The sequence below is a fragment of the Mastacembelus armatus genome, chromosome 6 (genome assembly GCF_900324485.2).
Source record: "Mastacembelus armatus chromosome 6, fMasArm1.2, whole genome shotgun sequence".
Classification (NCBI taxonomy): Eukaryota; Metazoa; Chordata; class Actinopteri; order Synbranchiformes; family Mastacembelidae; genus Mastacembelus; species Mastacembelus armatus.
The window spans coordinates 19,360,273-19,382,634 of NC_046638.1; the positions used below are offsets into that span (position 1 = coordinate 19,360,273).

At 40.5% G+C, this 22,362-nt stretch overlaps 1 protein-coding gene across 30 annotated transcripts in view; it reads right to left on the minus strand.

Annotated features, from left to right (window-relative positions):
- mical3a (microtubule associated monooxygenase, calponin and LIM domain containing 3a) overlaps nt 1-22,362 on the minus strand; it is a 74,320-nt gene that overhangs the window by 34,142 nt on the left and 17,816 nt on the right. For 23 of the 30 annotated variants that reach the window (XM_026311300.1, XM_026311293.1, XM_026311290.1 and 20 more), the window contains exons 1-13: nt 21,781-21,934; nt 7,543-7,952; nt 7,226-7,433; nt 6,978-7,094; nt 6,719-6,820; nt 5,849-6,004; nt 5,386-5,486; nt 3,111-3,368; nt 2,821-2,936; nt 2,359-2,485; nt 2,019-2,112; nt 1,886-1,915; nt 1,175-1,322 (exon numbers count right to left, since the gene is read on the minus strand). In XM_026311300.1, coding sequence (XP_026167085.1) covers nt 1,175-1,322; nt 1,886-1,915; nt 2,019-2,112; nt 2,359-2,485; nt 2,821-2,936; nt 3,111-3,368; nt 5,386-5,486; nt 5,849-6,004; nt 6,719-6,820; nt 6,978-7,094; nt 7,226-7,433; nt 7,543-7,821 — 1,736 coding nt within the window. In that variant the 5' untranslated portion in view covers nt 7,822-7,952; nt 21,781-21,934. Of the gene's footprint in view, nt 1-1,174; nt 1,323-1,885; nt 1,916-2,018; nt 2,113-2,358; nt 2,486-2,820; nt 2,937-3,110; nt 3,369-5,385; nt 5,487-5,848; nt 6,005-6,718; nt 6,821-6,977; nt 7,095-7,225; nt 7,434-7,542; nt 7,953-21,780; nt 21,935-22,362 lie in introns of those variants that run through there. The other 7 variants (XM_026311304.1, XM_026311305.1, XM_026311301.1 and 4 more) reach the window with 2 other exon arrangements.

Consider the following 22,362-nt stretch of genomic DNA (forward strand, 5'->3'; position numbering starts at 1 on the left):
ACTCTGGTTTCCTCCCACAGTCCAAAAACATGTATGTCAGGTTGATTGGTGACTCTAAATTGCCCATAGGAGTGAGTGTGAGTGTGTGAGGTTGTTTGTCTCTATGTGGCCCTGTGATGGACTGGTGACCTGTCCAGGGTGGACCCCTGCCTTCCACCTGAAAAGAGAGCTGGGATAGGCTCCAGCAGATCCCTGTGACCCTGGTTATGAATAAGCAGGTATAGAAAATGGATGGATGATTTAAAATGATTTACATATAATAACTTTAAAACAGCTGAAGATTCAAAATTAGCACAGCATAACAAGTCACCAAAATATATCTAATTATTTTGATAAATCAGCCACATTTTATTAAAAAGGTATAACAGTGAAGCAGTATCACCACATATAATAATAAAGTATTTCTATACAGCAGGGTACTGCACATGTTGTGGAAAGCATTACTGTAAAATTACTGTAAATGTCATTACACTGCAACTGGAGAGACCATTAACATGGATCATCAATACATCTCAACTGCACATTCAGTCCATTTAAAAGCATTAGCAGTGGAACCTCACATCAGGTTGCAGACCCTACACATGCATACATGTTAATGCAGTTTTCCAACGGTACATCCAGTAACCCGCCTCCCTCCCCTCCTCTCATCATCTCGCCTATCAATGCCAGAGAACTGTGACACCACTTGGTAAAGGTTAGGCAGGACATACTGTAGACACTAATAGCTTATAATGTTTATTGCCATGTTGCCTCCAGAGGGTAACAAACCTCTTTAGGCAATGCGGATGGAGACTGTATTGTGTATGACGATAAGGCCGTTTACATGCATCTGTGTGTATGAGTGTGTGGAAGGGGAGGGGGGATATGAGGCAGGCTATCTTTTAAAAGACCCAGGAGGCCATTATGCATGGTAGCTGTCACCTCATTTACAGTGATGTACGGTCCAAAACCAAGGTCCCAACCAGACAATAAACATGATTCGCAACCAACAAGCTCACATAAACCCAGCAGGCCAGTCATCCCAGACGCCACAACAGTTTAACCCTTTCACTCAAACCACAATAGGATATACTTGGCACAGTGCCAAGAAATTACAATTTGTTTTATAATAAATTAAAACAATCTGTATTCATCTGTGGAATGTGTTTTGCCTGTACTTCTTTTAGCTACTCACATGAGATCCGGTCTGTATCGGTGAATGAGAGCACACAGGGCCAGTCCGCTCTTCCAAGACATGGTAAGGTCTGTTACATTAACATTCCTGTATCCCTCCGTTTGTCTCTGGCACCAGTTGAGCAGTTTACTTGATCGAGCTATGGATTCTGTTATGTGGATTAAAATAAATAAAGGATTGTTATTAAAGCAGCAGTTTGAACTGAACTGTAATTAAACACTGAAAGAAACATAAACTGTTTCTGGGCAGAACTGCATTTCTCTTGTTGGGCAATCTCATGACCATGGTCAGGCAATGGTGAACACAGGGTTATAAAGTTTTGTCATCCATGACTCGTCATCCATGTTAGTACAAGTTTCAGCCAATGAAGAAGTATAAACCGTAACGTGTAAACATTTTACTGATGTAAAGGAGAAAAGAGATGCAAGTAAGAAGTTAGAGAGCGCACAGAGCTGAAATGAAATATTTAAAACAGCTAGAATGTATATTAAAAGTTGAATTTAACCAGACAGCTCAAATGAGCATCAATAACCAAGTTAGTACAGGCAAAGAAAATTTCATAGGCTGCAATCAGTACATACACAAAATTCCATCATTCCAATATTGACTGCATATTGGTCATTTATGAGTATCAAGCAAATGAACTTAAAAACTGTCAGAACTATTAACAATCCCTGAAAAGCAACACCATGCATTTGGACTTTGTGTTACCTTGCAACTGCTTGCCAAGCAGGCAATTGTCTAGAGTGGAAATAGTTCATTATTACTTTTCATCAACACTGATTGCAGCAAAATCCTACACTGATCAATCAGCACTTTAAACACACATTCACAGGATACAAACCATTCCTGGCCAACTTGGGTGTGGACGAGTTGATCACATTCTCAATTTCAATCCGCATTTCCCTCGACTCCCCTGTGTCAAAGAGGTGCCGCATCTGCAACATCCACATAATTATCAACTAGCTGACATTCCTGACATTGTGGGACATAATTACAACGTGTACCACTTAAATAAAAAATACAGAAGCATAAAGTTAGTTAGGTACACACAACTACACAAATGTTCAGATTTATAATTTCACTAAGTGGTTATTCATGGCTTTTAACTGATACTATAAACATATTTACAGCATCAATAAAGACAAAGATTGCGCCTGAGATTTATAGCCTCACATTCTCACCTGGCTGGGCTTGAGGAAGTTAAGGCTAATATTGGGATAACGTGTGGTAGGATCCACACTGTACTGACTGAAGTTTTTACTGACGTTTTCTGGTGTGGTCTGGGGCAAGAGACGGTATATACTTTCCCTGAAACACAGAGGAACACATGTTTTCAAGATGGAACATAATCACAATCACTTATTATCAATGTCGTCGGATGGCACAGAGAGTTATGCCAGGACAGAGGGGTCACATTCAGTTCAGTTCTTACAAGAGTCAATTAGTGCTATCAGAGGTGGGACTAGTGCTTAAAATCATATAGAGGCACATTTCCTAGTAAAGCACTCCGAGATAAAAGGGTGTTTTTGACGACAGAGAATGTGTGTGTGCGTATGCACAGCTGCGTGTGCACAAGTGTGTGAATTCAGGGTAGAGTGAGTTTTGGTGTGTAGGCATGCACGTGTATGTTTCCACATCCTCACCTCTCAGCAAGCACCTCTAGTGGGCTTTTTCCCTGAGCCCAGCTCTTCACCATCCAGCCTGAGTCCATGGCTGCCAGGAAACCACGAGCAATGCCAGTACCCATGGGCCAGAAGGGCTGGAGACAACAGCGAATACCACATTCAACAGCCAAATATGGCCACAGAAGAACCAAGGATAAAAAAAAAAAAGCTAAGGAACTGTGGCGCAAGATTTAAAGAACTTGAACTGAACTTGGGAAAGTATTCCAAGTATTCCAATCTCCTAGAAATCTTTCAAAAGTATCTCTAACCTCCAGCAGGCTATCTCCAACAAGTGCCACCAGAAGCTTGTGGCCATTGCGCTGGCGCACCATAGCGGCATTCTCTGAGGCATACATGCAGGTGAAGTCGAACATGGCTACGTCAGGTTGGCCATAGTGGTTGATAGCAAAATCCAGTGTGGGGAGCTGGTGGCTGGTGGAGAAATCTGCAGCCTCACGAGCGTAAGACAACAGGGCAGCCTGGTCTACATTAGCCCTGGACAACAGCAGCTCTGTATCTGCATGATCCTACAGGAGAAACAGAGAATGAGAGATTAAAAGAAAAGGCATAAAGATAAAAAAAAAAAATAATAATAATAATAGCAGCTCTGTCCAGAGAAGAATCAGCAGTTCTGAAAGTGGTTAACTCAGCATGTAAAAGAAAATTGCTTGCAGCTGTTGCAGGAAGCTTAAGATGAAAACATGTAGTAGGTGACAAACTTGATATTCAAATACAGTGAATTGTATTTAAGATCTAAATATTGACTGAACTGATTTAAGATCCAAAATAACCTTTCAGACACGCACCACCTTAAAGAAATGCAATGGCAATTTAAATGTCGGTCTTGTGTCTGAGTAAGAGATGTGTCTAGGACACAGCAAATTATGGCAACAATTGTGTACCAGTCTGCACTATACCTTGATGATCTTTCCAGTGTCCTCAACCACATCTCACTGTCTTCATCATCAGCAAATTAGTTTGCTTAGCTATCTGCTCACCATGTATAGCCACTGCTGCTAGAGTTGCCTGCTGTTTAATATACTTTGTGCAATGATTTAGAATGACAGTTAAACGGGTTACCAGCTCTTAAGGTATCTTGCTGTACAAATTGTAAATAGGCATTGAGGCCAATCAAAATTTTTGGTGGCCATGGCATGAAATAGAATAATTAATTGCTAAGCTCTGCTGTACATAAAGGATAAAACAGAAATTCCTGGGAAACTAGAAGACAAAAATCTTGCTATCTAGCTGTTACATTGCATAATATTATTTATGTAGTGGTACTTGGTACAAAAATGTCACCGCTCCAAAAGGTAGTATAAAAATAATGAAAGCATTGCTACGCTGACAAAGCATTGATATGCTGAAAGAATAACTAAACATTAACTACTTCATGCGTACGAAACGAGTAGCTCAAGTGACAGAGATTCAGAAATACATGCACTTGCTGTGAAATGAACTGCACTGTTCACACTTCTGTCCAACATGTAACATCAAATGACTGCATGCTTTCAAAGTGACATGTGCTCATAGAGGGCAGCAAGAGGAACGTTCTTCACGTTCCCTGGATCCCTGGTTGTAATGGGGCAATGGACGATATGAATGGGGGTTGTTTTCTGATTTGCCTGATTTGCTTGAACTATGTGGACTCCCCATCCTTCTGCCAACTTTGCCACCCTTCCTGTAGCCATTTCTAGGGGCAGGGCAGAGTCATTTTCACTGCTATTAAAAGGATCTGCCTAGGACTTGCCATCAGAAACCAGTTGTACACCAGTTGTTTGAGCCTTCTGGCATCAGACTTCAGTGTGTACTAAAACTAACTGATGTCATCAGTTTACCATGAGGAGAAACACAGACTTGCACACACATGCATTTGACATGAATATGTGTCTATGAAAGATAGACTGTAGTTTGCAAAAGTGAGAGACTTTTTTTTTTTTTTTTAAATTTAGAATTCAAAAGCCACCACACAGTCACAGCACACCTTTAGTAATGTTTGTGAAGACATGTCAAAAGGTCTTTTCAGCTTCCTGTGGAAAGTGGCCAGGGAAAAGGAAACTACTGTGTATAGTGCGGACAAAACACTCAGTTAAGTGTGCTTGAGTTGGCAGTTTGTGCCTGAACACTGTTGGCTTGGTTAGACCATTAGGCCCGTAGCAGACAAAAACAGAGAGAGGATAAAAGACTGAAAGAATGAAAGAGAGAAAGACAAAAGGACAAAGAGAGACAGATCTCTTATTTTGTTGGTGTGTGCATGCATACAACCTTTCTATCTCATAGGAGAAACAGAATGTGATTCAATAACTGTCTCTCTCACACACATGCTTGCATTCATTTATAATGGGGACTTTACATTGACCCACACTCATAGCCTGGAAATTTATTCTAATTAAACCATAAACAAGACTACGAGCATTTGGTCCCCATGAGGAGGGCGAGTCCCCACAGTGTGAGTGTGAAACAGGTTTCGGGGCCCATACACACACACACATACACACACATATGTGTACAGACCATGCTGAGATCTGAGCTTTGATCACTCACTTGCAGAATGACTCCTTTCTCCAGCAGGCTCTGTTTCTTGGCAGTCATGACAAAGTAGTGCGTGTCATCCTTGTAGTAGACAATGTTTTCCAGGTCAATACCTACAACCAAAAAAAAAAAAAAAAAAAAGAATGACGCGACTCAGAGCACATAACCAAAAGCCACGGGGACATTGTCATGTCAGCAAATAAACTGTGGTTGACTTGGCATCAAACCTAATGCCTAATGTTAAGCATTTTAATTGGATGAGCTGATGAATTCTTACAGTGATCAAAGGACAGATTTTATTCTATTAAAACATCCATTGGCATCACTCCATCATGGAGGTCTTAGAATCCCAACTCTAACAAATACCAACTTTTTGGCCAATGTTTTCTCCTGAGGTGTTATGACCATACAGTTACTTCAAGCAAAGAAGATAAATTCATTAAAGCTGTGTTTGCAGATTGCACTGGTCACAGACCTGTTGCTTCTCTGAGGTCCTGAAAGAACTTCTGGTTGAAGATGAAGGCTACACCACTGATCTCCTCGACCTTTGCCTCTGCCGTTGTGTTCCTGTTGATGAAGTTAGCAGTGATGGCAATGGCAAGTTTCCCCCGGAACTCTTTACGTCGAAACCCTAGGGATTACCAGAAGAAAGCAAACAGCAGGTAATTTTACGGTCATGAAGAAGGGTGACAATATAAATTCAAAAAGCTTCTTAAAAAATGAAAAAAAAGAGATAGATTGAACACCCAAATCATAAAATCTGCTGAATTCATATTTGCTTTTGCAACATATCAAGCCATGCAAATACACAGGCTACGTCATAAATGCAACCAGATGTTCTGCATCATAAACAGCTTCCTAGTTTTTCATGCAGTGTGACTGTAGTTCATACTGTAGTTATCCCAGAGGGAGCCTGCTGCTTCCCTTCTTTGATGCAGCAGTCTGTAGTACAAAGAGGGGTCATGGTACTCTAGTCCACAGGGATTCCCCTTTGCCAATGTGGCTGTGCATGAGGCCCCAAACAGTCACAGAGGAAACAAACAGCCAATGCAACAATTCCTATTCTGCTCTGCCGAGATACTCTCTGAAGATAGATATTTCAGCCAGACACAAACAAACACATGCACAGATGTGCAAAAATGCTCATTCAAGCGTGAGGAATGGAGTGAGGTCAGGCACCCTGACCACAGCTGTACACATGTGAGGTCATAATTGCTCTGAATTACTTACAAGAACTCTTAGAAAAAAATAAACAAATAGAACTGTTTGTGCTTTTCTCCTTCTCTAAAAACTACCAGTCAAAGATTTGGACACACTTTCTTACTCAGCATACATGCAAACTTGCCTGGCAATGTATTTCTCCTTCCATCTGCTCCAATGATGACATCAAACTCCAGCTCACTGACAGGGTGTGTCCTGGGGTGGACCTCAGCCCGCCAGCCTATCCCTTGGAAAACACAGTGTGTTTAATCAAACAGAAATGCATCAAGTGAGCCAGGCTTAAAGCTTCTGACAGATAGTTCTCTGAGAACAAAAAACAGAAAAACATGTTTAGTTTCCATTCATTTTCTTGGGTTTGTCTGGCAAAAGTTTGACTCACTCACTTTCAGTCTCTTGATCTTCAGGGGGCTCAATAAGTCCCTTGAATTCGACATTGACATGGATCTCAATGCCCAGAAGGAGAGCCACTTTGAGCAACATTAGCTGAAGCTGACGAATACCTACAATACAGAGAAGGAAAGAACATTTGAGAACAACAAAACCCACAAATGTGTCTTACAAATCTAATACAAAGCAACAAACCCTACAGACAAATATATGTCAAGTATTGTAAGCAAAGGAGAGCACTCACTGATATGATCAATAGCACCAGCGCAAAATTTCCCATAAAACTTCTTGGCCCCGAGGCCCCTTAGGTCCTGGATAGTGAAGGGCCAAAGGTGCAGCACATTGTTCCTGGAGAAGGCATCTCTCTTCTCCAGCAGCACCACTTTGGCGCCCAGGAAAGCCAACTCGATGGCCGTGCGTAAGCCGCATGGCCCCGCACCAATAATCAGACACTAGAGACGAAGAGAGTGGTCAGTCAGTGCTTTAGTTTAGCTCTCACTAAACTAAAGCCACCAAAGAGCAAAGCTGTCCTTTGTTCAGTTTTTGCTGATGCAGTCTTACCTTTGAGTTGGCACAGGCACGGCCCTTCTTGTACTCCTTATGGCTGGCCCTCTTATCTAACTTTGCCCAGAGCGCCTTGGCCTTCCAGTAGTTAAGTTTGGATTTGAGCTTGTGATAGAAGATCTTGGAGTCGGTGGGCTTGACCTCCAGGTGGTCACACAGCTCCTGGAAGGCCTTGAGCGTGACCTTGCAGGTAGTTGCCTGGACGAAGTTGTCAAAGAGGACATGGGAATGGTTTACCCCATCTCCTCCAGCTGCTCCTGCACCTCCATCCCCCATGATCCAGACACACGCAGGGCTTTGGGGACCCTTCACCCCCCCAAGGAAGGGGCCTCTGGGTCCACCCCCCAGCTCTGGGACCCGCTCTCTCTAGTGGAGGGCTTTAACTGTCAGCCTCAGGCATCTTCATTCTGCCGGCATGAGCATGAGGAGTAAAACAGTGAATAATGGTATAGCAACAGTGAATTCAACATTGTGCTACAAACATTCCAACAATGGTATAATGCAGAAAACCAAACTTATGAGATTACACCCTTCAAATGCTCAAAAGATATCAACACTGTCCAAACCAACACAAACAGAAACTTTAGTTAGAGACTGTATGAACTTGCAATGACTATGTTGACAGTGTCTATTTACCTTCTTTGGCACCCCTTTAATGAAAGAGATCTTAAATTTCTCTATTTAAACAACCACAGCGGCAAATGAGGACAAAGACCAGGTCATTTAAGGTCTCGCTCTCTTATTATTCTGCAACAACACAGCCTCATTCTTATCTGTCTAAGAATGAGGCTGCCGGACACAAGAAAGGCAATGAAGCTGGACAAACCCAAACAGGGCAAAAGTGTGTAGACTCCATATGCAGGAAATATTCAGGTCATCCCAATACACTGCATAATAAAATACAATCCTAGGAGAACATTATTCAATGTCAATGTCAATTTTATTTATAAAGCACATTTACAACAGCTCTTGCTGCCCAAAGTGCTGGACAAATAGGAAAAATGATACGCATGTATATACGTATATACACACATATACATGTTTATTGGCATCTGTTGCTTAGCTGTCACAACTAGTTTGTCTTGATGGACTCCCTGTGACGCTCTGTATTTAGCAGGATCAGCAGCTTGCCAGCTTTCCAGAGCACCAGTTTAAGAATGAAAGGGAGATAACAGGATGGAGACAAAACACTTGTTTGATCCAGTGTTTCTGCTGAAGAAGTTATGCAGTTTCTTGCAAAGGGTTAATGGAAAAAATTCTACCATACTTGTTTCTCAACAGTAAATATGAAGCTACATCTCTTAAGGTCAAAAATTATATAATGATCTAAAAAGGTTAGACGTAATGTTCTGTCCAAATGACACAGCCATCAGTCAAGACGACCCGGTTACTGAAATCCTAAGGAACAAAGGAATATTTACACTGTCAACCCCTATTCTGACAAAGCTTTAGCTTTTGTTCTTCACTGTCCAGGATAAGCTAGTTCATAAAAACAAATGGAGTTCCAGTCCCAGTAGAGAGACATGATGAAAGCGAGGCAGGTACATGGGTCAGCTGGCCTCCTTTTCACACTCTGCCAACTCTTCGCTGCAATGAAAACAGCAGGCCGAATCTGGCTCTCCCTCGGGCAGCTACTTCATTTCCTCTGAGTGAATATGTATGGCTTAACTATAACCTTAAAAAAAGGTTAAAAGAAGAAAACTAAAAGTGTGAGGGCTGTCTGCACCTGCATCGGCTGTGTACAGTCTATGGCTAAATATATGCACACACATCTACTCTATGCCCCTGGGAGTTTCATTTCAGTAGTTTATATGCAAAATGTGTTAGGCTCTAGTTCCTCAGTATGACAATAGAGATCAAATGGAATCAGCACTGATTAAACAAACAATAAAGATAGTCCGATCAATAGGGTGTCAATTGGGTTCAGATAATAGTCATTAAAAATGACTCAATCGATGGTTTTTAACTGTCTTGTCAATAATAAAGGCTGTGTGATCGAAAGCAGGGAAGGCAAATACATAAACGTCGCTCAAACAGCTATCCGGCATCCAATCCCTGTTCTCCACAAAGGCTCGAAATGCTTTGCGGTTGACTGCAGAGCAGAACACACTGGGGTGCATTCAGGCTTGTAGTTTTGTTTGGTGTCTGGTAAGTGCTAGTGGCCTGTGACAGCAAGCTGACAGATAAGGAACATTTTCAAGGTTATTCTCTCAACTAAATGGGGCCACTGTGTTAGCCGCAGATCTGACCCTCCATTCTAACCCGTTAGTAACCCTTTCTTGACACATGACATCATCTCATGCTGTATGCAACTACATCAACAAACCACAGTGAGATTCAAGGTGTAGCACGTGTAGCATCAGTTAAAATAGAATGGAAATCACAGTGAACATTGCTAGCTTTCTAGTCTATTACTCTGTCGATCATTTTCTCACTTCACTGAGTTACTGTTCCTTAAAATGTCAGAAAAATTGCAACAAAAATGCCTATCACAATTTACAAGCTCCAACTTGCCAAGTTCAAATTGCTATTTTTTTAGGATCATAAACCAAGACCAAGAAAAGCATCAAATATTCACATGGGCAAAGCTGGAACCAAAGAGTATTTGGTTTTTTCATCAATTCCGCAACAAAACACTTGACAAGAGCATAAAAAACATCATAACACAACAAGCCTAAAACTCCCTCCCATAATTCTTATACTCTTTAACCGCTCTGACGGTTTTCAAAGTAAAGACAAGCAAAAAGAGCACAGTTACTCTTCATTTAAAGTATCATGTAATCATACTTAAAAAAATATGCATTGTTTTGCTTAAAAACAGAACAGGAACTTGAAATGACATCTCAGCAGGACAATAACTCAGTAAATGCTGAGATCAAATCTTTTTTGCGAGCGCTAACTTCAGTAGTTGGTGATGCCCTGCCCCTGTGGGCCAAACAAGATTCCCTCCCTTCATTTACCTAAAATGATGTGTAAGTTATGGAGACATATCAGACATGCAGGAACCAAGCACAGGAAACTAGTAGATATTATAAACACCTTTATAACACACTTGTGAGAAAGCTGGCAGTAAAGATCTAACACACTTTTAGCTCTTGGAAGGAAATGAGGGTGCAACTACTGACAGACAGGTTGTGGAACAGCCTGTATGTGTGTGTGTGTGTGTGTGCGTGCTGTGAAAAGGTGATGCATCTCAGTCAGACTCTTCTGTGGCCCTGTGACTATAAACATGACCTATAATTTAAATAATAGCAGCCTCCTGCAAAGAACCAGAGGAGGCTGCAGCATGTGTATGGACAGAACAGGGACAGGGGGAACACAGAGATGGGAGTGATGGGAGTTATGGGCAATTGAATGACCAACTTCAATATTTAGACAAAATCTTTCAATTTTCTTCCACAATGTTAAAATAAATTCAAGTGAATAATAAAAAGAAGAAAAACTGAAAAAGCTTCAGCTCAGTACCCGCTCAAAATCTGACATCTGGATGAGCTGCAGTATTTCACATTCAAAGAATCCACACAAGAATTACAGACATGCATGCACGGGTTTACACAGTCTCCTCCCTACTACGCATGCTGTTCATTGGTTATATTACATCATCCTCTAATCTAAAAATAGAGCCAGAGATTAGGCCACTAAGCTACACATTTGACAGCACTGCTTTCACATGGTGTAGACACTACATCACTGCAGCTCCAGTAATAATAAATAAGATTATACTGAATTATTTCACAAGCTATAAGCTTGGATAAATAAGTGTATGATTAATTATTATTACTAATCTACCCCGTCGCTGAATGAGTCTTTTGATTTGTTTTGGTTAGTTTGTTTCAGCTGGTGTGGTGATAGTAGAGAAGCCATACAAGCATTTATTTTCATTTTCATTCCTGGATCACAGCCATTGATTTAAAAAAATAAAATAAAATGGAGAACCATTTTTAAAAACAATACAGTAAGAGAGCAAGATATAGCTACGCTGAATTAGATGAGCCATAATCAGTACAAACAACACAGAAGTGATGAGGTAAACAGGTAAACTGCCTATATGCTCAGGAGGCATAGCAAAACTGGGCTGACGTGTGTGTTGTGTGTGTCTGTCAGTGTGTATCCTAAATAACATGTTGTCCTCTGTGAGTGCACAGCTCAGGGAAGTCTGATGCTCAGAGGACTCCCAGGAGATGAAAGTAATATCTCAACCCACCTCCTCCTGTGAGTGTTGGATATCCTCACTATAGCCAATCAACTTTGTAGCATGTCACACCTAATTCACACTTGTAATAAAAGCTGGATTTGATCGTTTTATGTCTCTGCTCATTTCTTCCTGTTTTCTTAAAGAAGACTGGTATTTTGTCTTTTGTCTTCAGAGTTAATGATCACCTCAACACCCCCTCGTACCCATTATGACTGACATGGAGATAACTGCATTACAAGCACAGTGCTAATTAGAGAGCAATACAGCAGCAGGTGTGGTCTATTCATGGGTTGCCTGTAGGCTGTAAATAGATCATCCTGGCAATAAAAGTAAAGCAGTTAACCCTTCTTTCTACATCATTTGTTGATCATTGTGTGTGAAACATTTAGTTGAGCAATTCATCATGTAAATGAAAACAAAAGGTCAATGCTACGCTATTTTTTTAAGAAATAGCTCTCCATTTTTTTGCTCAGAGCTAAATGAGACGTTTGATTACAGATCTGCTTGTTATATCTTATTTAGTGCACACAAAAACAACTTTTGGTTTCACAGAGGTTATGTGCTAAATGACTATTCTAAATAGCTGTTTCACCTTGTTTCAAGTTATTATGCTAAGTTCAACTAACCCTCTGCTGGTTGTAAATAAATATTTTATCAGTACTCTCACTGAATGGACTGAAAAGCTGACTAAAATACTTGATAGGTGAGAAATTGTACTCATTTGTGAAGCTTTAGGTTTGAGAAATAATTTGGGACCTCTGTTATCCAAAAATTCAACATCTTAGATAGAGACTCTGCATGAAGTAAAGCTTTCTAAGCGTTTTCACCGGTTCTAATGGTCCTTTCCTTCATTTTTTACTAGTTCACCTGAAACACAGCGATCTCACAATGCTTAGCAGGGTCTATTCTGATTGGTCACTATTGTATTCTTTCTATGTCTCTATTAACAGTCACATATTTCACATTCACATGTTAAGCCTCAGGTCAAACTGTAAAGTCTGGTTCAACAGCATAGAGTGATGACACGATGAGGCAGAAATATTGTAGACACCTAAAATGAAAGTAATAATGGATTGTCACTCAATTCAGTTCAATTGATTTTGTATAGCTCCAAATGACAATACAATCATCTCAAGGCACTTTACAAAAAAAAAAAAAAAAAAAAACCTAACAAAAACTCCAACTCCAAATATTCAAATATTGCATTATGCTCTATCTGTTATTGTGAAGATATATCAAATTTGAGTCCATGCAAACCTGTAGGCTCATAATGAGTTGATATGCACAACATCTCTAGACTCCATTAAGATCCATTCAAGTATAAAGGCATTGAGGCAGCTGTGTGTCTATTCACATCAGAAGTGAAAGCCTTGGAGCTCACAGAGTACACAAACATTTGTTGATTGAAACTCATCTTGCTTCTGGCAGAGGTCGTCTCCAAACCATCTGGCTTTTGAATTACTCCTGCTTCTGACAGTCAGGCCACAGTCTGCAGCTGAACACTTCATTTCAGCTCTTAAAACCGACGCAGATTTTCACCACCTCCAGCAATAGATCACCCTCGGAGCACTAGCCATCCAAATTCCATGCTGTCCAGTCTTAAACACTAAACACACTGACACGTCAATATGCAACACAGGAGAATGTTCTCATGTTCTCAGTCAAATTCATTACTTCTGTTGTAGCCCATGACATTTTGCTGACTTTGTTATTGGCGCAATGCAACATCATCTCTCTCTTTTCTGTCTGACTATTACACAGTTTGCTACCAGTAAATTAATTAACCCTTGGATCCCTCAAATGGATCTTCTTTATTTCTGTATGCATGTTGGACATAGATGCTTTATTGTGCTATACAGACCAAAATATACAGTAAAAATATTTTTCAGTGCCAGCGAGAATTAAACTGAAAAATAATACCTAAGACTAGATTTACTTAACCTTCTCAAATTCTGTAATCTAAGAAGCTAAAGTGGTTATAGATCAGAAGTCCTACACCAGGATTAATACCAGTCCCAGCCCACTCAGTTGAGCTGCCAGGACAACCCTCAGTTCTGCTCAAAAGAATCTGAATCTGAGTCCCAGTTCATTTCTGAAGCTCCTGGAATCAGACCATTTCCAACCATGACAGGGGATTACAAATAAATTCATTTCAAAGTGCAAAATAGCAGAGCCAATTAAAAAACTGACTCAAAGTCTCTCTCTGAGATGACTCAAGGGAATATTCGCTCACAAAGAGTCTTATGAAATTCATGTTGGTAACAGCTTTGAGGGAGTCTGAGCCTGTGCCCAGACTGTTTGCTTATAGGGGTCGAACATGGTCAATTAGTGCTGTCTGCCAGCACATGCCGCAGCTATTTGATTTAGGAAACCTCTCAAATCCCAGCTTGAATACCACTTCTCCCACCTTCATGCCTTTTATAACAAGTCACCACAGCTATGCAACCATAAACACAGCAAACCACAAGAGGAATTTAAAAAAAAAAAAACCTGTCTCATACCCACAGTTACTCATTCCTCTGCATTCATAAAAATCTGCATGAGTTTTCACATTTGATTATCTGGGTTGTTCATTTGCATAATTCACACCAGTGTGTGCGGTGAGATACGGTTACTCATACACTTGGATCCAGGGAAGTAGGAAGTGTAATGTGTGACCAGCAGGCAAACACAGACAACACAGACCAGGCTTAGTCATGGACCATGTAATGGGGGCGTGCAGGAGAGGACAGGATGCCTCAAAACTGCTACCTGTTCAACTAATCTTTTTTTATGGAGGATGACTATATGAATAATCCAAAGCTGGACAGGAAAGAGACCTATAGCACATCCAACAACACATCAGTCAGTGATTCTATCTTTCTATGACAAACACCTTAATTTCTTTCTCTTGTATCTCTGTGTATTAAAGTATGATGGATGATGGACAGGGATATAAACAGCTGGGCCTGAACATAAAACTATCCTTCAACATATAACTAGGTCAACCATTCAATACATAAACATATGAATATATATAATAATACATCAATATATAAATATAAATATAACAGACACAGTATGTTTCCTGTTCTGGCTATGGGAAACTACAACATGACTCTGTTCACTGTTGCAGCTTCCCATATTAATTACAAAGCCAATGTTTAAACTTCGAGAAGCCTCCGCAAACAGCCAGAATTCCAAACTGTGTGGATATCTACTGCGTGTTACAGCCAAGCAGGCTTGAAATTATTAAAGAAACAAAGAGAACTGAATTGATATTCCCACTACTCATGCAGAGTCGAAAGTGTGGTTATGATACTATGAACTGCTTGAACTGTTGATTTGCTGTTTTCAAATGGTGGCGATTTCTCCTCTGACAGATGTCAGAGGAGAAATTTAATAAAGTGACAGTGTCAGTGAGCAGCATCTCTCCTTTCTTTCATTTAGACAGGTTATTTTAGACATGTTACAACAAAAATGCTGAGAAAAATTATAAAAATACAGTCAAACACAGCACATAGTAAAGTATGTGGGCCTGACTCTTGACTGATCAGCATTTTGAGATTTATTCTTTCCAGACTTTCCAACATCAGTGCCTTATTTGATATAATTTTATGATGAATATCTTCTGACAACACCAAAGAATAATTCAGCAGCTTTGCAGAATGAGACATACAACAGTGACACATAAACATAATCCTGTCACATCCATACTTGCTCTTTCTAATCTCTGTGCATGGGCTGTGAGCAGATCATATGTGGATGTGTGGAGATTGTGAATGAGGCAAATCGGCAGAAAGAGCAATGAGCAGTACTCTTCGCATTATCCCCGACTGACCAGAACCCAGGTCCACTCGGACCTGCAGAGGTTTCTAACCTTTCTCCAGGGTTCCACCATTCTTACATCGGGACGTGAGACAGCGAGTCAGAATGCAGCAAAGCAGCTGTAACAAACTAACACCCTGTCACACTGGAGAACTAGCTTATTTTTACACACAGCACACAGCTAGAGTGAAGACCAGGACATATAATAGGATGACTGTAAACTGAGAACTGTGCAGAGCAGGTATACAAATATTAGGTGAGCCAAGACCTACCCTCCTCGGTATGAGGTTTAGCCAGAGACTGCATACTACTAAAACTCATTATTTGGCGTTGTCTTTCACCCTCTGTAACTAAATCTTCTATTTGCATTGCAACTTGCTGTTTAAATGTATAAATAAGCCAGGATTTATGAGTTAACAGTGTTTTGTTTGTTAAAACTGAAATAAACCACATCTTCAGCTCTGATAACTTAAGAAAACATTTCTTTCCGTCTTCAAGTCAAACCCCAAAAAACCTGTCAATATTCGCTGAGGTTAAATGGTCAAATCAAATTTAGATTGCACACATACGCACAAATCAAAACAGTAATGCGAGAATACGCAAGACAGGCTTTCTTCCCAGCCTCACATTGCTCAATCATTTCATCTCCCTCATGCCAGTTCCACTAAATAGTTCAGCACACCCAGGACCAGAGGAAGGACAGCCTTCCTGCACGAACTGTGCAGAGCTGCAGGCTCATCCAGTAGGAAGGTAACTGAACACCCACACACAGCCATGAAGCATGCTTTACACAAGAAAGCCTGAAAGCAGATTCCTGCCAAATAACACTTTAATCCTTGTCACATACTAGAAGATGCAGGTAGTAGTCAAATCAAGTATTTGGCTACACAGATTATATTTTAACACTAGATAAAAGCACAAATCTTTACTTGATAAATAACTTGTTCTCTTTGACCAAACTGAGACCAAATGATTAAAGTGAGGCTACTTTAAACAAAACATTATCTCAATCAATACCAGCCACCGGGAGAGTTGGGGTACATCCTGAAGAAGTGGTCTGTCACTGGGCTAACACATACATAATATTCCTCAAAATCTCTCCTAAATGTCCATCTACTGCCCACAGGACTACGCTCAATGTAAAATAACAATGTGGTAATAATTTAGGCCATAATAATAATGCATTAAACAGGCTTAATTCAGGAATGACTTCAGTCCTATGACCAATGACTCTTCAGACTCTGCCTCTACTTAAATTAATACAGTAAAATAAAAACTGCATGAGATGAGTAAAAAGAACAATTTGAGATTTTAGTGGAACCCTTCACTGTGATCACAATACTTCAGCAGGGTTGGTAACATCATGCTTATACAAAGGCCAAAACCAACACCCTCCCACAAAACATGTTCCAATAAGCTTTGTATTTAGCATGAGAATTTCCCACAAAGTTGAGCCCTTTCAATACTTGAACTCTACAGTCTGTTCAATCCGTGGTAAGGAGGAGGGTTCAGACAGGTCCTTCAGTATTACTGGAGACGGTGGCTGTCATACCATGCTAAGGAAATGTGGCTCATTTGGACGTGCACATTTCTATGAGATTCACACTTTGTAACACTGAAAAAGGGTAAATGCAGCCTCGTGCTGGCAACACACCGACATCACCAGCCTCACTCTGACAGAAAAGAAACAGCACAGGAGAGACAAGGTCCTTTAAAGTTTGTTGTCTTACTTCTGGGAAAAGGACATTTGGTGAGCTTGTTTCTCCATCAGGCCTGGAATAGAAGAATTCATCTATTGTCATGGGGGCTCCTTCGCATACTACCAGAAAATGCATGTGAAATATGATGTGTACCCAAGAGGCATGGAACGTTTACTGGTGTGAAAGGACTTGATTTGGGAGAAAAGCTAGCAGCTACAGGTTCACCAGCTGTTACATACGGCCTGAAGCCTGATGAAGTGGAAAAGGAAAAGCTATTAGAGAGAACAAAAGGTAAACGTGGGCTCTAAGGTATAAAGCTGTGTCAGAATAAGACCTGACTACAGCATGGCTTAAATATATCAGGCTATGCTAGGATTGCACTGATGTTCTGTACAGTTTATTTATTTATTAATTGCTTGGATTCTGGTCTAGAGTTTGCAGAGCTAAGACTGCAAAAAGCGCATTTCAGAAATGAAAAAAAAAAAAAAAACAGAACTTTTAACTAACTGGCGAAGCAATACATCATATTCTGACTGTGATTAATGACAACAAATGCAATCAATAATACACTGCATATGTGAATTATGCATGTAGTTCTGTGACTGCGCTAAATGTGTTGAGTCTCACACAATCTTTATTAAACAAAAACATCTGAAGTGTAATTCTGCACCAGCTAAGCATGACTGTCAGCTGTTTAAGAAAACACAGCTCAGAAAAAATATGACAAACATTGTCAACTGGCAGAAATGACTAAGTGACTAAGATGTTAGCAAACAGCTGCATATTTACATGTACCACAAGCAACATTAGCATTTAGGCTGAGACTTTACAAATTTAAGTCCATCACCTTTTCTCCTTTTACCATGTTTTGTTCTCCTCATAACAACTGCCAACATACTGTCTTACTCTTTAGCTACTTAATGCCCCTTTGTGTTCACTAACTTGGTCTGTCTGATGCTTGGTGTTTGGGAAGGTGATGTACAGTTAGTTAAAGGAGCGACTTGGCAAAATCAGCTGTTTGTTTTTACTGGAAATGAGGCTGATGACAGGTAATCGTGGGACATTAAACGCAACCCATGAGTTAAAGAATGGCCTGAAAATCTCTGTACAGCTGAGGCAACAGTCCTCTGTGGGGTATTCATTACAAATGACTTTTTCACATTACACATTAATAAAAAATATTGCTTAGTGGACCTTTGAAAAAACCATACGGATTAGCCGCTAAAAGGCTGCACCCGGCTTAACGAGACAGCTGATAACAGGTTCCACTTAGCACAACCATTAGTCTGTTCTTTGGAACTTTGATGGAAATGTCTTGAGACATGACAGTTATCACATACGGAAGGTAATTTATGAGTCACCAAACATGGCAACCTATGAGATGTGTTTTCCTACAACACTGCTTACTGCCACACCAGAAAACCAGTTCAATATTTCCATACTTGAAATAATAACTTTGCATGTGTGCTCTGTACACATACTGTATAATCAATGTCACTCATCACGCACTGAGGGAAAAGCAAGATTACTGTATGTGGCCTGGTATAGTGTTCAAAGGTCAGCAGACAGGGAAAATGTAAACAGTCTCACTGGCCTGGCCTTAGGAATGCATTTGTCATAGAGACCTGCCACTGACCTACAGACCTAAAGAAGTAAGCCTTTAATCCAGAGCTGTGAGAAATCACCAAAGAAAGTGGACTGGGGCCATACCTGTAAGTCACCCACACACATTACACCAGTCTTTACTACTAGTCCTCCAAATTAGATCTGCAATTGGTCAAGTTAAAACTAATGAATCAGAATCAAAGTCAAAAACAATGGAAGACATTTTTTCAACTATCTCACATATTTGTACAAGATCTCAAAACTTTAAATAAGAGCATTACATCTTGACATAGATCATGGGTTTATACAGCAGAGCATTTAGCTATTTTCATTCTGAAAATAGTAACACAATAACTTTAATGGTATTTTAATGGCTTTGACCAGGCTGCTTAGTTTTATAACGTCTGACTCAACACTGGAATACGGTAATTATCACTCTGACCTCATTTAGTAAAGGACACAGACAAAAGGGTAACGTGGCAATTGTCCATCAATATGCTGATTTCCTTACAGTGAGCGCCTGCTGCAGAACATTACCCTCGACAGTTAACAACAAGCACCTAGCTACAGACATCTCTCCTTTTAAGGACGCACTGCAGACTAAACCGGTTCCCAAATCCATGGTGGTTTGACATCAACAAGCTGCTCTCAACCACAGCAGCAGACCTACTGACAGCTGGGATACATCCAGTCATTTATGACACAGCAGGAGCTGCCTTCAGAGGACTTCCTTCCTTCTGTACTTTCATCTAGCACTCTTTCCAAATCCATGCTGTATGGACCTTAAATCATTGGGGGTCGGATCCAGGCAGGAACTCACTCTCTCTAAGTCACAGTCAGTGGGAGGTCACAGTGACTCAGCCTCACCCTGACCCTCTGCACATCCATGCAACCTCCCACTGATGCAACTGTGTACTGATAAAAACATGCTCTAACGTCAAACCTGACTCATATGCTTTATGCTTGGCAGTTTTCAGGATATTTGGGATAGTGCACAAGTCGTCTTTTGCCTGTTGGCTTGATTCCAAACAGGATATAAGGGTGGGAAATAGCATAACATAAGGGGTGTGATGGAGTGTGCTAAAAACAAAAGACTCACTATGACAACAAAACAAAAGCAGTCAGCCATGCATTTGTTTGTTTTTAACAGAATACCCCAACATGTAATGCTAGACTAGGAGGGGGCAAGATGGATAGATAGTGATATGGTACAGTTATTTGTCTTTCTCAATATTTTGCAACATTGCCTAATAATGTAAAAAGATATTTAAGATGTTGATTTTTACAGTATTAGCAATACACCAAAAAGTCTGCATACATTTCTACAGTCACAGGGTCTACAGCATCTTATTTTCTAAACCAAAACTACTTTATACTACGTTGTGATCATTTTAAAATGTAGGGAAAACCTGCTTGTATGTATACCAATTAGTACTGACATAAATCATGGGATATTTTAAATAGCCTGCCCACTTCCACAAAGTGACAAAACACTAAAGTGACACTGTCCTTACATCTGCATTAGAAACCTGTCTTCCAGATGATGCTGCAGACCACAGGCTAATTATAGTCTGACCCAGCTCTTCTCTAGAAAGCAGGAGTCCAGCTTTCTCCACTGCTTACTTGTACTGAGCCAGTTGCCGAGCAAACATCCTCCCCCTTCTCTGCTCAACATCCTGATCTCCTCAGAGGGAAACTGTGAGTTGTGATAACACATGCATAACAGAAAGACTACATCCCAATTAACGTGTGCCAGCCTAGCAACATCCTGTCACTTCGGAAGGGATGTCAAAAGTCTAGCATGGCTGCAGCTGCTACTGCTTAAAAAGGAGGTGACTGGCATGCAAACAAGGTTCAGTATCACTGATCGACAGAACAAATGCTCCATCACCAGAGGATCCTCTAGAGAGGATAAGAATCTTTATCCAGAGGAAACGTCCGTCACTTCAGGATCCCACCATTGCACAGACTGAATCTTTCTGTTGTGTATCAATCTCTAAAGGCCATGAGGGGAACCAAGTATCCCCTTGGCAGAAATCAGTGCTGGTTTGTGTTATGGAGAAATGAAAGTGGTCTTGTGGATTACAACAGCAGCACACCTGTCAAGACTCTTTAAGCAAAAACATCACAGATGTTCCTCTATGTTTAATTCAACTTCTGACAAGAGCATGAGAACAATCATTAAACTAAAAACTACTCTTTTTTCAGAAAAGACACAGCTCACTTATTTCTACACAAATACTTATAAACTATTACAATGCTTTTCAAGACAGACAGACAATGTATCTACATTTACCTTTAACACCTTCACAACACTACAGACACAGAAAACACTACGATCAGGCACCTGATTTTTCATTTCTTTTTAAATGATTTCTTTTTCATTCATTTACTTGTGTATTTATTTATTGCCAGCTCACCTGTTATAGTGTTATTACAAAAACATGTTGCCAAACACCCAGGAACGTCATGAAGTCAGTGTCGAGCTGTCTGAATATATGCGTATTGTTAACTGCCCTTGCCTCTTCAGTATATATAGTATATAGTATATAGTAAGGTTATGTCAATAAAATACATCCAGACACACATCTAGGACTTTTAGACACCACAGTCTTGATCCAGGAGCTGGATACTTCACTGTAAGCGATCTGTAATGGATATTGCCACCATCCACCACATTCCACGGGCTACTGAGTTAACAGGGATTGGCAAATAATCGCCGATGCATGGTTGCAGCTATGAGCATGTACTACGCAGATAAAAACGTCAGGTTTATTGCCGAACAACGCAGTTAAATCGTTAGCTGCTCTATTAAAGCCAGCGGACCGTAACGTCCCAAACGAGCAGAGGTGCAGCCCGAGGATCCCGGGGCAACCGTGAAAAACGCACCGTGTTTGTCAACCGATCGGGAGGAATATCTCTGGTTACCTTTGAATTGAGTTTGTTTATAATCCACTCAGAAACCTCAGGTACGAATTCATGTCCACTTGTAGATTGACATTCCTCCGTAAAATCCACAGCACAGGTCTATTAATAGCCTAGTAAGGCTCGTTGAGGCCGGAGCAGAGCGCCACACTGCAGAAGACAGGGCGCTACTTGAAACTGACACGGAGGGATCGGTCGAAACCATAAACCAGACAAGGAGGGGGGGAGCAAGTAAACCTCTAAATATCAACACAATGCCGAAATGTTAGCTCTTATTCGTTTAACTGTCAAATATACTACAACGACAATGCAACAGAATTATATGCCAATAATACAAACGATACTGTGTAATGTTTGCATGTATCGGATTTTCTTTACTGGTGTAAGTTGTGACACCCTCAGTAGTGCCCAGAATCAGCCTGCGTGTTTGAACTCAGTTTAATCCGATTGGTCTGTCCTAACGTGACGCAATGGTGCTGCCTTCACGTGTTATCAGAAACATTAGCGTTACACAGCAGAGATAGTCGAGCAGTTTATACTGTCGCTGGATTGCAAGATGTTCTTTATTCTCTTTTACCTTCAAGG